The sequence below is a fragment of the Leptodactylus fuscus genome, chromosome 1 (assembly GCF_031893055.1).
Source record: "Leptodactylus fuscus isolate aLepFus1 chromosome 1, aLepFus1.hap2, whole genome shotgun sequence".
NCBI lineage: Eukaryota > Metazoa > Chordata > Amphibia > Anura > Leptodactylidae > Leptodactylus > Leptodactylus fuscus.
Genome location: NC_134265.1, coordinates 120,262,764 through 120,277,310, shown reverse-complemented (window position 1 = coordinate 120,277,310; position 14,547 = coordinate 120,262,764). Strand labels below are relative to the sequence as shown.

At 39.3% G+C, this 14,547-nt stretch overlaps 1 protein-coding gene across 1 annotated transcript in view; it reads left to right on the top strand.

Moving 5' to 3' along the window:
* MYO18B (myosin XVIIIB) overlaps nucleotides 1–14,547 on the top strand; it is a 456,489-nt gene that overhangs the window by 189,135 nt on the left and 252,807 nt on the right. Inside the window, exon 22 of the mRNA XM_075276574.1 lies at nucleotides 10,882–10,991. Within this exon, the coding sequence (XP_075132675.1) occupies nucleotides 10,882–10,991 (110 nt within the window). The remainder of the gene's footprint in view (nucleotides 1–10,881; nucleotides 10,992–14,547) is intronic.

The following is a 14,547-nucleotide window of genomic DNA, read 5'->3' as shown; positions in this document are numbered from 1 at the left end:
GGGCGTAACTACTGGAGTAGCAGCGGTAGCAGCTGCCACAGGGCCCTCAACATTAGGAGGCCTGGCGATAGCTGCTACCTCTGCTTCTTTTTCTTTTTTTTTTTTTAAATACGCTGTTACCGGTTGGAGTAACTCCAGCCAGTTACGGGCCCTATTTACATACTGACCCTGGTTCCCCCCCACGGCTGCCCAAAGAGCTGGAGGCCACTGTGAGCAGGAGCAGAGGATTGGTAAGTGATCTCACGGGCCCCACAAACACTATTATTATGCTCAGTAGTCTTTTCAGACCCCCGAGTATAATGATCGGAGGACCAGAAGAGGTAAGAGAACATAAAAAACAGTGTTACTTACCTCTCCGGGCTCCAGGCAGGCTTCAGGCCTACTTCTGTGACGTCCCTGATGTCACACGCCTGGGGCCTGCATCCTTATGCGTCGTGATGCAGGCCAGGGTCACGTGACGTCCCGTACGTCATTGAAGATGGCCAACATCACCAGGGATCGCATTGGTGCCAGGGATAGGTAAGAAACAGTGTTTTTTAAGTTTGTATCCTCTACTGGCTCTCTGATTATTATTCTCTGAAGTCTGAAAATACCCCAGAGTATAATAATTGTACATGGGTGTCCACAATAGGGCTTAATACCGTGTGCAGGGGCCACTATGGGATGTAATAATGTTTGTGTAGGGGACACTAGGGGAAATAATAGTATGTGCAGGAGTCACTATAGGGTAATAATAGTGTGTGCAGGGGCCACTATGGGGCATAATAGTGCATGCAGGAGTGTGGGGGAATGGGGGCGATCAGTCAGGGTCTTCGGCGTCGGTTGCGGGGAATGTCAAAAGTTTGCCATGGTGCCAGACCATTCCTAGTTACGCCACTGCCAATATGGGAAAAATGTTTTTATGTATTTGCAGACCAGTTATTTTTGGACACAGGGATGTATAATTTTTTATATTCATTTTGTTTATTTGTTTTCGTTTCAAATATAGGAAGAGGAAGTGATTTCATTTTGTAAAATATTTTTTAAAACTTTTTTTATTTTGTTTAACTAAGTTATTAGCCTCTCTAGGGGCTTGAACATGCAATCCTTTGAACACCTGTTCCATAGACTGTTATTATACTGTACAGCAGTCTATGGAAGATTCACTACTCAGTTATCTAAGTTAGTCTATGACAGGTCTGGGAACTTTCATTAGGCAATGGAAAAGAAACAGGGCAGGTAAGGACTGGGCCCCGGGGGGCTACTTTTGATTTTAGGAAGGCATGACAAAAATAAATGCACATGATCAGAGTATTGCAAGTGGAGACCCTGGGACTATGGTGGCTGCTTTGATTCAAATACCCAGCATCCCCTATACTATTACTGTGGATGCCAGAAATGGGTTGAAGAGGACCTGTCACCTCTCCTGATATGTTTCTCTTATATTCCTCCTAGATAATACATAAATTGCTAACTTGGCTTTTCCCTTGTCAGTGGGTGTGTCTGTATACAGTTTCACACAAGCAGCACTTATTGGATATTTTATTAGTAGGAATAACTGAAGAATTGTACAACGCAAAAAGTATATAAAAAACATTATTTTATGATCATTACAAATATTTATTAAAGTAGATATGTCAGGAGAGGCGATAGGTCCTCAAATGGCTCAGTAAAGTTCAGAGGTTATGTTCCAAATAATATTGAAGCCAAATAGAGGGGTTTTTAAAAAATAAATAAATAAATAAATGCTGAACATGGTAAAAAGAGATATTTTTACTCAAAATATGGAGCCGATTTTAGTAAATTAATGTATGCTTCTTTTAGGTTGTAATTACCTAGTCTCTGTAAGACAACTTGGATTTCAATGGCCTGTAAAGACATTTTCTTCTGGTTGGAGATCATTTTGTCCTCATTCACAGTAATGCACAGTAATACACAGTAATTCCCTGTATAGCACAGTATAGCTCAGCATACTAAATAGGGCTTTGTCATTTCCATCAATCCTAATTTTGTAATACTATGCCAAAATTCTCTCTGATATTAGATATTTTCAGTGAATCACAAAATGTTAACTCTGTCATTTCCTCATCTTTTTGGCTAGAATGGGAAATATTTTTCATTCTCATCATGACAAAAATAACATTGCTGAACATCTGTATTGTCCAAAATTTCCAACAATTATTTATATAAGTAAAAATGAACTTTTCTGTTCCTTTATACAGCCAATGCACCGCATTTGTACTGACCAGGAGTAATGTATTAGAATGAGCGTTATTGTTCGCACCTGCTGAAATGCATTTGGATTTTTTGTTGGGTTTTCGTGTGATTCCATTCAATGAAAACAGAGGCCTAATCTATTCACATTGTATTTAGAATGTCTAATCTTTTGTATAAAGTGCGTGGAATTGTGTGGTATGTCCCCAAATACCCCTAATACTCCAGGCTGTTCCTGATGTCCCAAGATATGACATTTCAGTAAATTGCTTCATCTTGGAAGATACTGTGTTGATTTGTATAGGAACAAGAAGCTGGAATGTGGAATGATATTCTGAAAAAAGGCATCATAGCTGTTATAGGGTGACTGTGGCTAGTAGAGATGAGCGAGTAGTATTCTAAACGGCAGTTTCGAATAGCACGCACCCATAGCAATGAATGGAACCGGCCGGCACGTAGACGGGGCCGGCGTTCTGCCGCTTAACCCACTGCGTCCGGCTGCGTCCATTCATTCCTATGGGTGCGTGCTATTCTTTTCTTTTCTTTTTTTTTTCTTTTTGGTAGAGTTGGAAGGGACCTCAAGGGCCATCGGGTCCAACCCCCTGCGAGTGCAGGTTTTCCTAAATCATCCCAGCTATATGTTTATCCAGATTCCGCTTGAAGATTTCCATTGATGGAGCGCCCACCACCTCCCGTGGCAGCCTATTCCACTCTCTCACTACCCTCACTGTCAGAAAGTTTTTCCTAATGTCTAATCTGTATCTCTTTCCCTTTAGTTTCATCCCATTGCTTCTTGTACTTCCTTGTGCTAATGAGAATAGGGTAGATCCCTCTGCACTGTGACTACCTTTCAGATATTTGTAGACTGCTATTAAATCTCCCCTCAGCCTTCTCTTCTGCAAACTAAACAATCCCAGTTCTTTTAGCCGCTCCTCATAGGACATGGTTTGCAGACCTTCCACCATTTTGGTTGCTCTTCTCTGGACTTGCTCCAATATATCGATGTCTTTCTTGAATTGGGGCGCCCAGAACTGTACACAGTATTCCAGGTGTGGCCTGACCAGGGAAGAGTACAGCGGAATAATGACCTCTCTTGATCTAGATTCAATGCTTGTCTTAATACATCCCAGAATTTTATTAGCCTTTTTTGCAGCAACACCGCACTGTTGGCTCATGTTGAATTTGTGATCTACTATTATGCCCAAGTCCTTTTCCCCTATGCTATCACTTAGTTCTATTCCTCCCATACTATATATGTTTTTTATATTTCTGTTACCCAGATGTAGAACTTTGCATTTGTCCCTGTTAAATACCATTTTGTTCGCCTCAGCCCATTGTTCCAGTGTGTCTAAGTCCTTTTGAATACACTCTCTCTCCTCTCTAGTGTTGGCTATTCCTCCTATCTTCGTATCATCTGCAAATTTTATGAGTTCCCCAATAATTCCATTGTCCAGATCATTTATAAAGATGTTAAAAAGTACTGGGCCCAGAACAGAGCCCTGCGGCACCCCGCTTTTGACTTTCTTCCAGTTCGATGTGTAGCCATTTAGTATTACTCGTTGTGCCCGATCATTAAGCCAGTTGTGAATCCACCTAACTGATTTTTTTGTCAAAGCCATACTTAATAATTTTTTCAATAAGAAGGTTATGTGATACTTTATCAAATGCCTTACTGAATTCAAGATATACTATGTCCACGGCATTCCCTTGGTCCAACCATTCAGTGATTTTGTTGTAGAAGGAAATCAGGTTAGTCTGACAAGATTTATTGGTCATAAAGCCGTGCTGGCTCTGGTTAATTAATGCCTTCCCATCCAGGTACCGAAGTAAATGTTCCTTGACAATTTGCTCAAAGATTTTTCCTGCTATCGAGGTCAGACTTACCGGCCTGTAATTTCCTGGATCGTCCCTTTTCCCCTTTTTGTAGATGGGGACAACATTTGCCCTTTTCCAATCTAAAGGGACCACTCCTGTTTCCCATGATTTACCAAAGATTATAGCAAAGGGTTCTGTTATTTCCTCTGCTATCTCTTTCAGGACTCTAGGGTGTAAATCATCTGGTCCTGGGGACTTGGTTTCCTGTAACTTGGCTAAGTGCTCTCTTACCAGACCTTCGCTTATAGTCAGCTTGGAGTCCTCCTTCCCCTCATCTCCATCACCATTAATGTCGATATTTCCATTAGTTTCTTGGGAGAAGACGGATACAAAATATGAATTTAGTAGCTCCACCTGCTGTTCCACCATGTTAACTGTTTCTCCTTTGTCATTCTTCAGGACTCCAATGGTCTCCTTCACTTTTCTTTTGCTTTTAACATATCCCCAAAATCCTTTTACTTTACTCTTTGCCTCTTTTGCAAGCTTCAATTCGTGTTCAGCCTTAGCTCCTTTGATGCTTGTCTTGCAGAGTCTGCAGACTGCTGTGTACTCTTCCTTAGGTATAGTTCCCATCTTCCACTTTTTGTATGTTTCCTTTTTCCTTTTTAGCAGGTTATGTAATTTTTTGGTCATCCATCCTGATATTTTTAGGTGCTTCCCATTTTTCTTCCTTCTAGGTATTGTTAGTTCCTGTGCTTTAATGATTTCCCTACGGAAGATTTCCCACCCTTCATGTGCATTTTTGTGCTTAAGAATTTTGCACCATGGAATTCTGCTAACCCTTGCCTTCAGGCTCTTGAAGTCTGCCCTGCTAAAGTTGAGCCTTGAAGTCTGTGTCTTCTCAGTTCTTCTTCTTCTTACAACCCCAAACTCAAGTATAGCATGATCGCTGAATCCCAGTGTCCCTGCTACCCGTAGTCCCTTAACCATGTGCTCTTTGTTGGTTAGGACTAGGTCCAAAATGGATGTTCCTCTCGTGTTTTCTTCTACTAGCTGGGCAATGAAGTTGTCTGCTAGAGAGGATAAAAATTTGATGGAGCCTTTACTCTTGGCTGTGTGGGTTTCCCAATGAATGTCAGGGTTAATTGAAGTCTCCCATGATCACTATTTCATGTTTCTTTGAGAGCGTGGTCATTTGCTGTGAAAAAATCTCATCCATGTCTTCTGTCTGTCCTGGTGGTCTGTAATAAACACCTAGTATGATGTCCTTATCATTGTTTTTCCCTTGAATTACTACCCAAATAATTTCCAGTAGATTATCATTCTGTAAAACTGTAATTTCTGTGGAGATGTGTTCTTTTTTAACATACAATGCAACTCCACCCCCTCTTTTATTAGTTCTATTCTTTTTGAATAAGTTGTATCCTTCCATCTGTATGTTCCAATCATGCATGTCGTTCCACCAGGTTTCTGTGATGCCGATGACGTCATAGTTTTCCTTGTGTATCATCAGCTCTAGTTCTCCTTGTTTGTTTCCCATGCTTTGTGCGTTTGTGTAAAAACATTTCAGATTGTGCTCTGTTGCATCTTTTTTCATAATTTCCCTCTGTGTATCCTTTCTTGGGTCTTCTTTACCACCTCTAGTAACCTTGTTTGTATGTCTTTTAGCTGCATGTTCTTGTCTTTCTTTTTTCTTCCCATCCCCTCTTCTTCTAGTTTAAAGCCCTTCTGATGAGTGTGGCAAGTCTTCTGGCAAATATGTTTTTCCCAGGTTTTGTGAGATGTATCCCGTCTCTAGCAAGGAGTCCATCGTAGAGGTAATTCACGCCATGGTCCAAAAATCCAAATCCTTGCTCTCGGCACCACCGTCGAAGCCAGGTGTTTACCTTTAGTATTCTATTCCATCTCCTGATGCCATGACCATCAACTGGGAGGATTGATGAGAATACTACCTGCGCATCCAGTTCCTTCACTGTCTTCCCCAAATTTTCAAAGTCTTTATAGATAGTTGGTAAATCATTTTTTGCCGTGTCGTTTGTACCCACATGTATCAGTAGGAATGGGTAGTCGTCCTTGGAGCTGAGGAGGCTTGGCATCCTATCGGCCACATCCTTGATTTTTGCTCCTGGGAGGCAGCATACTTCTCGTGCGGTTAAGTCTGGCCTGCAGACAGCTGCCTCTGTGCCTCTTAGCAGTGAGTCACCCATAACCACTACTCTTCTTTTCTTCCTTGCAACACCATTTCTTGTTGCTCCTGATTGTCTCTGGGTGACTTTTGTTTCTTCTTTTGCTGATAGGTTATTTTTGTCATTTTCATCCGCCTGCATGAGAGTTTCATATCGGTTACTTAGCTGTGTGAGTGGTGATGGCCTTGTGATCCATTTGCATCTCTTGGTCACATGTGTCCAGTTTTCTGCCTCTGTAGGTTCTCTCAAGTATTCTTCCCTTACTGTATTCGGGGGACTTGCATCAGCCTCTGCAACTGTAGGCTCTCTAGCACTTTCATCCCCTACTGTGTTCTGGAGGCTTGCTTCAGCTTCATCAATGAAGACCTCACTTTCTTTGATGCTTCTCAACGTCACTATTCTTTCTTCCAACCTCTGCACTTTTTCTTCTAAAAGGGCCACTAGTTTACATTTCATACAGGTGAAGTTGGCTTTATGGTCCGGCAGATCTGTAAACATATAGCAAGTGTTGCAGCTCACCATGTGGGTTTTCTCCTCTTCCATGTTGCTCATTAAATTTGGATGAATGATCTTGTATATGTTTTTTTTTCCTCATCTGACGGCATCTACGAAGTGTAGAAATATTCAGATGAGCTTCCAATCCCAGGTTTTGCGATGTCCTCTAACCAGCGAGACCCAGCAATTCCCAGCAATCGATAACATTAAGGCGACTCTTCTCCTCTTCCCAGAATGCACCAGAAATATTCAAATGAGCTTCCAATCCCGGGTATTCGAAACTGCCGTTTAGAATACTACTCGCTCATCTCTAGTGGCTAGTACTAGAAGCAATGTGGCTCACTCTAAAGCACAGTGGGTCACACTGGCATTATGGTTAACATTGTCATTGAAATTGTTTGCAGAACTTGAAGCATAAAGTATGCTACACTGTCTGCTTCTCATTTACATGTCCATTATGCTACATGGATATTGAATTAGTTGGTAAGACCCAGTTATCTCCATGTCTCCATGATTTTGCTGGTACGTCTCCAAAGGAAAAAGTTTGGAAAGCCTCTAAATAAAATGCATATCCATAACAATGTACTGCTACTAGGCAATAAGCTATAGGATAAAATATTTTATATACTGTATTTTTTGAACTATAAGACACAGCGGACCGTAAGACGCATCTAGGTTTTAGAGGAGGAAAATAGGAAAAAAAATTGAAGTAAAAAAAATAATATATAGGAGTTTGCAACAGATGCAAGGCCATATTGACAGATGACTCTGCAGCTAGTAGGGGAAGCAGAGGGCCTTTTTTCTACGGCCAGATGTAGTTTGGGAGGGATACAATACATACTTACATGTCAGTGGGGAATTTGGGATTACACGCGTAATACATTGAAAGCATAGGGAAAAAAGCCTCCCATTGATTTCAATGGGGAGCGCACGTATGCTGGCTCCCATTCAAGTCAATGGGAGCTGCTTTTTACGCGCTCATTCTGAACGTGTTTTTACAATCAGAATGAGCACAGCGTTACATCGTGTGAAGGCTCCCTTATAGTCCAAAAAATATGGTAATTAAATGTGGATTTTTAGTGGAGAAAATTTAGTTATGTACCGTATATAATCGACTATAAGCCGACCCAAGTATCAGCCAACCCCCCTAATTTTACCACAAAAAACTGGGAAAACGTATTGACTTGAATATAAGCCGAGGGGAATATGGGCGGGGGGAGAATGCAGCAGCTACCGGAAAATTTCAAAAATTAAAATGGTTTTTGGGTGCAGTAGTTGCTGGGTGCTGGGAAAGGGGAAGGAGTGTTTTGGTTGTCTGTCTGCCCCTTCAGAGCACTTTCAGACACATGGATACCTAATGTGTATGTGTTTCACAGTAATTTTCTACTTTTATATGTATTCTAGGGAAAGGAGTGATTTAGAACTTTTACTTATTTTATTTTTTTATTAAATTTTTTAAAGCTTCTTTTTTCTTTTTTTTTTTTTTAATGTAGATTGTGAGCCCCACATAGAGCTCACAATGTACATTTTTCCCTATCAGTATGTCTTTTTTGGAATATGGGATGGAAATCCATGCAAACACGGGGAGAACATACAAACTCCTTACAGATGGTTTCATGCCCTTGGCGGGATTTGAACACCAGGACTCCAGCGCTGCAAGGCTGCAGTGCTAACCACTGAGCCACCGTGTGGCCCCATGTTTTCTTTTCTTTTTTGTCGATATTCTATGGGAGATTCTATACATTACTATTGCAGCTGGTCATAGACCCCCCACCCCAAAAAAAAAAAAAAAAAAAAAAAAAAAAAAATATATATATATATATACACAGTGGGGCAAAAAAGTATTTAGTCAGTCACCAATAGTGCAAGTTGGTCTTCACCATAGTGGAGTTTGGAGTCTGACTGTTTGAGGGTGTGCACAGGTGTCTTTTTATACTGATAACAAGTTTAAACAGGTGCCATTACTACAGGTAATGAGTGGAGGAAAGAGGAGACTCTTAAAGAAGAAGTTACAGGTCTGTGAGAGCCAGAAATCTTGATTGTTTGTAAGTGACCAAATACTTATTTTCCACCATAATTTGCAAATAAATTCTTACAAAATCAGACAATGTGATTTTCTGGATTTTTCTCATTTTGTCTCTCATAGTTGAGGTCTAGCTATGATGTAAATTACAGACGCCTCTCATCTTAAGTGGTGGAACTTGCACTATTGGTGACTGACTAAATACTTTTTTGCCCCACTGTATATATATTTTTTTTGCTTGACTCAAGTACAAAAACTGTGCTTAAAAATTTGGCTTATACTCGAGTATATACGGTAGTTAATGGTTTGTAGGAGACATGAGCCCATTGATTTCAAGACCCAGCCTATTGCAGAAGAAGGGAAAGAATACCTTTCTACTAGAACCAAGCTAGCTGTATACACCAGTATGACGACACACACACATTTGTATTTAGGTCAGTATTTGTAAGGCACAAAAAGGAGTTGGTCCAAGACATGAAAGTATGGGGGTCTGTAACAGGGACACATACTGAATGGTGGGTCTGAAATGGTGGTCCTTACTATATGGTGGGGGGCTGCATATTGCAATAGGTCTCTCCCCTTTCCAGCCTTCCAGATTTCTCCCTTGGCTGTTTCTTTTGGATGGATCAGTGGGATGTCTCACAACAAGGGTTCTGATGCTGACTCAACCGCAAAATCTATGGGAAGATTGAGCAGGATTGTCATTTTCATCTCATTATCATTCTGCATCCTACTTCAGTCTCTGTCACCCATTAAACTCAATGAATCTGCCTCAAAATCTGCTCCAAATTCCTGCGTGTAAACTTACCCTTACTTTTGCAAAAGGCAATGACTTAATGTGCTTTTTTGGGGGGTGGCATATGAAAACAAAATGGCAATGGCATTCTTAGGTATATTTCTATAAAGATCTTATGCATAACATGTAGTTTTGACAACCTTTCTTTCAACCTGAAATATTTTTTAGGAAGTGGTACGTAAACTTATCATAGAAGATAATATATTGTTAGCTTTAGCGGCAGCAGACTAGTATTGATTATTATTCTGAATTTATTTCAGTTATCCCTGATGCGCCAGTGAAATTAGAATAACACTGCTCCTCTATTTGTCCTATGATGACACTGGGATGTTAATGGAGATACATGATAATTGATCATTGCAAATACTTAATATGATCTGTGTCACACTTTTGACAGGCTGTTTATAAATACCTGCATACCGTGCGAGAAAATATATTGCTAATGTCTTAATGATTGTTCCAGATAATGACATGGACTGAAGATGTGATTGCTGCTCATGACAAATAATGTAACTGGCCCATTAGGATGAAGAACATAATGACTTCTAAGTAATTAATGAAGTTAACAAATAGCTGCTAGGAAGTTTTAGGTGGAATTGCTACATCCATTATATCTACTTGAATTAAAAAAAAACATTTATTGACAGCTATCATTAACATTTTCAGTGCCGGAATCTAATCCCACAAACTTCATATATGTAGAATTTATTCAATTATATAAGATATTAACATGATTTGAGGATAATGGGGAAGATTTACTAAGTTAACATATTCTAGACTGTCTAATCTAAGTTTAGAGAGAATTAGTAAATTTGTCATATTGTATTCATCCTCTTAAGGGTAAGTTCACATATCAGAAACCTTTTCCGCCGTGTGACTTTTCTGCGTGACTAGCTGCAATGCAGTGAACCGCCGTCCCATTGCGACATCCCGCTCCTGATTAGGCCTGAATGAATGAGCCTAAACAAAGAGTGTGTTTCGAACCGCGGACACCGCAGCTGACTCAGCTGCGGAATACGTGGGATTATAAGGCATGTCGCTCCTTTTTCTCGCTAGCTGAAAAAAATCGCTAGCAAGGAAAAAAAAGGGAGTGACTCCCATTGAAATGAATGGGAGACGTTCTTGCAGGAGGATTTTGAGTCGTATTCCGCCCTTGAAAGTCAAAGGAATATTCCATGTAGATGGCAGTCCAAGAGCATTTTTCAGGTACATTAGACAATTGGGCATATGCAATATATAGTCCAGGAAATAAGTTTGGGTTATTGGTCATATTTTACAGACTTAATATGACTAAGGCCTTGTTACATCTGAAATGTATGTGCAAAAATAAGGGTACAAATATCAATCTGTTTCCTTCTGTTCTGTGTTCACAGGTTATACTGATCGTATGGGCCTCACAGAGTTTCGACTTCGTTTTCAAGTCCTGGCGTCACAAGTTATGAAGAAGTATATTTCCACATATGAACCTGTGGATGAGAGAAAGGTATAATAATATAAGCAACCGATTCAATATGCGGCTGCTAAATCCAGTACATACAGTGTAATGGAAATACTAAGTTAAAAAAAAAAAACAGTGAAGGAAAAGATGATAGAATATTAAAAGATCAGGTCAGGAATAAAAAAAAAAAAAATCAGATTAAAGTTTTATACCAGGCAACAAACTTGACAGTCGTGGGGAAATATATCAAGTCCTGAACACACTTTTTTGACACAAAAAAATTTATGTTTTAACTTTCATGTGCCATTTTGAAGGAAATTTGTGACATTTCACAAAAGCTGCTATAGCTTATCAGGGGGGTATGGGCCACTGCAGAACTATTAGAATTTATGCCAGAAAACTGGTGTATAGTGTAGCAGAAAAGATAAAAGACTTAAGATAAAGACTTCAGTGATGTAAGGTCAATCCACAGATGTGCCAAATGTAGGAAGAGGCGCTTGCTGCCTAATAAATTTAGCACACCTTACCCTCGCCGGTATGAAGTATATTGGTATTGGTTTCAATAAATTACAGGTGTGTTAAACATATTTTTAAGAATTTAATTTTCCACACTGTTATCGATATTTAAATACAAATTCTAAAATTTTGCAGTTCTCACTCTGACCACTGAGCCTAATAATATGTTAATACTTCCTGTTCAGCCCTCAAACACATCATTATCAGCATAGACTGAATTACAATGACACATATCATCTATAGAGCACATAAACAACTTACGGACCAGTATTCGCAATAGGAGATGGACACAGCTTCTCTGCACAAGTCCTAGATCATGTCTAGAAAATGCTCCCTTAGACCTCAATAAACATTCCAGACTGAAGTGTTTATGGCCCATGTGACTGCTGTAAAGCATATTTCTAAATGCTGTTAAATGGACTATGAAAACATAGCTGCCTTCTTCTTTGCATGAAGTGACCTATGTTCATTGGCCATATGGCAATTCATTAAAATAACTAGGATTGATTTGCAGCATGGCCACGTGACCAAGGAATAAGATGTCACTTCCTGAGAAGTAGAACTCAGTCATGTTTTCTAAAATTGCACAACCCCTTTAATAACAGCACAAAGAAAATAGTAGCTCCATAAATATACACAGAAAAGAGAATAAAAAAATAGCTAAAAACAAATTTGGTGATACATTTTCTTTAAGGTTGCACACAACTTCTTAGTTATACCGAGTTGTAATACAGTATATTGCATGCAACATGCTTATGCCTGGTACACATCTGTATTCGGTAATCTGTTCGGAAAATCTGCATGGGGACCCCCCCCCCCCCGAACAGACTAATGAACGCACTGACATGCGGTGAGCTTATGATAGTACATGGACCCCATAGACTATAATGGGGTCCATGTGCTTTCCACGCAGTGTCCACACAGAACATGCAGACAGAAAAGTACTTAAAAGGGTATTCCCATGTACATAGTTTTTTAAAATTTGCAGATAATTAAAAGTTAAACATTTTTGCAAATATAAGTAATTAAACATTTTTAAATATTTTCTCTAGATATCTTGTGGTCACAGTTTGTTGTCTTGATCAATTGCCAGTGGATACGACCATGAATGCAAGAACTTTCTAAGGCCAGAAAATCAGCCATGATTTCTTTATGGTGGCCGGGATATCTTCTCATACATGTAGTGTCCCTGCCTGATAACCCAGCTACAATAAGAAAATCATTGCTGGGTTCCTGACAAGTCCCAGACCATAGAACGTTTCTGCATTAGTGGTCATATCCATTGGCAACCGATCAAGACAACAGACTGTCACCACTAAGAAAGTTAGAGAAAATCTTTAAAACTTTGCAGACTTTTTAATTTGCAAAAATGTTTAACTTTTAATTATCTACAAATATAGATATGATTATAAAATCTAAAGAAGAAGAAAAAAAACTGGGCACTCACCAATAAGAGGATACAATAAAACTTTACAACTTTGAGCTTGAAAAGTGCTAAAAGTGCACAAAACGGCTGTTGCTCCCTCTTCTCAGGTGTGCCTCCTCCCGTGTATACTTTTAATGGATTTTTTGAAAATAAAGTTGTAAAGTTTTATTGTATCCTCTTGATGGTGAGTGCCCAGTTTTTTTCTTCTTCTTTATATTTTATATGGACTATGTTGTTTACTGAGAGCACCACCATAGGATCATTCAATAGTGTATTCCCCTCATCCTACCTTGTTACTTCAAACCTGCATTAAGTAGTGCTACCTCGCTCTTTTTGTATATAGATATGATTATGTTCATGGGAATACCCCTTTAATGATCTATTTTCCTGTCTGCATGACTCGTGCGGAGACTGTGCAGAAAGCACACAGATCCCATTATAGTCTATGGGGTTCGTGTGCTTTCACTGCTCACCGCTTGTGGATTCCCCGAATGGATTACCAAACGCAGATGTGAACCAGGCCTTACTTGTATAGCGCCATCATATTCCGCAGCATTTTATGGGCTATATTGTACCTGAACATGACTGTGTGCATACAAAATATTATAGCCATCAGATTACTAATATCTCTGGAATGCCTGGCATTGTACTATAGATTCATAGGGGTTCTATGTGTTGTGTTACCTCTACCTTGTGCATGAGGCCTTACTTTATTACATTTTTTATGCCATACAAAGAGAGCTCTCAGTACTAGCTGTATACCTAGAGATTAGTGTATACAGATAACCTTGGTTAATGAATGAAGCCATTTCCAACAATCACTGGTGTTCTGTGAGAATATAAAGCTATATATTCTGTTGTTACCATTATATTCTTCTCTTATATTGTTCAGATTGGCTAATGCAACCTTGAAGTTATGAGTATAATACCATATCATTTCCCAGACAATTACACTTATATTAATAAAGTTAAGGGTTATACAACCTAAATAAAACATTATCCCTATCATCTTTCCAAGTGCAGCATCTATAAGCAGTTTCACGGGGCTGTATTTTTCAGCTAGATAGAAGTGTTGCAAATATCGTTTATCATTTAATATTGATATTTTATGGCAGATATTCTTATATGCAATTATTTTTTATCTGTTTCCAAAAGTGTCCTATATGTGTGTTAATCTTTCACAGTTTTCATTGAGAATGTGAAATTTATAAGCAAACACACAGCAAGAAACAGAGCAGATGAAAAGACTATTCATTGAGTCCCATGAATAATTTAGGTGGAGAATAGAGGGGAAAGCAGTCATCCCATGAAATGAGAGATTTAACATGCAAGCTCCTGTAGTTCTGAGCAGAATAAATACGGGAGAAGGGATTTAGTGTTCTGTCGGAGGAATATCGCTGTTGTAACAGAGCAGCAATTCCTGCTGCTTGACATCAATATTGAAATATATATATTATTATTGATGGCGGCTTCAGCATATGTGTTCAGTGATATTGCCTCCTCTAATATCTCTAACTGCACTCTGGATATATCAAGCTATGAAAATGTCTCTTCCTGGGATATTTAATGTACTAAATATAAGACTGTTTTAGCAGCTCTTCAGAATGATGGCTGAAGTCATCCTATGAATAGTGATGGTGATGGCTCCATAGGAGACAG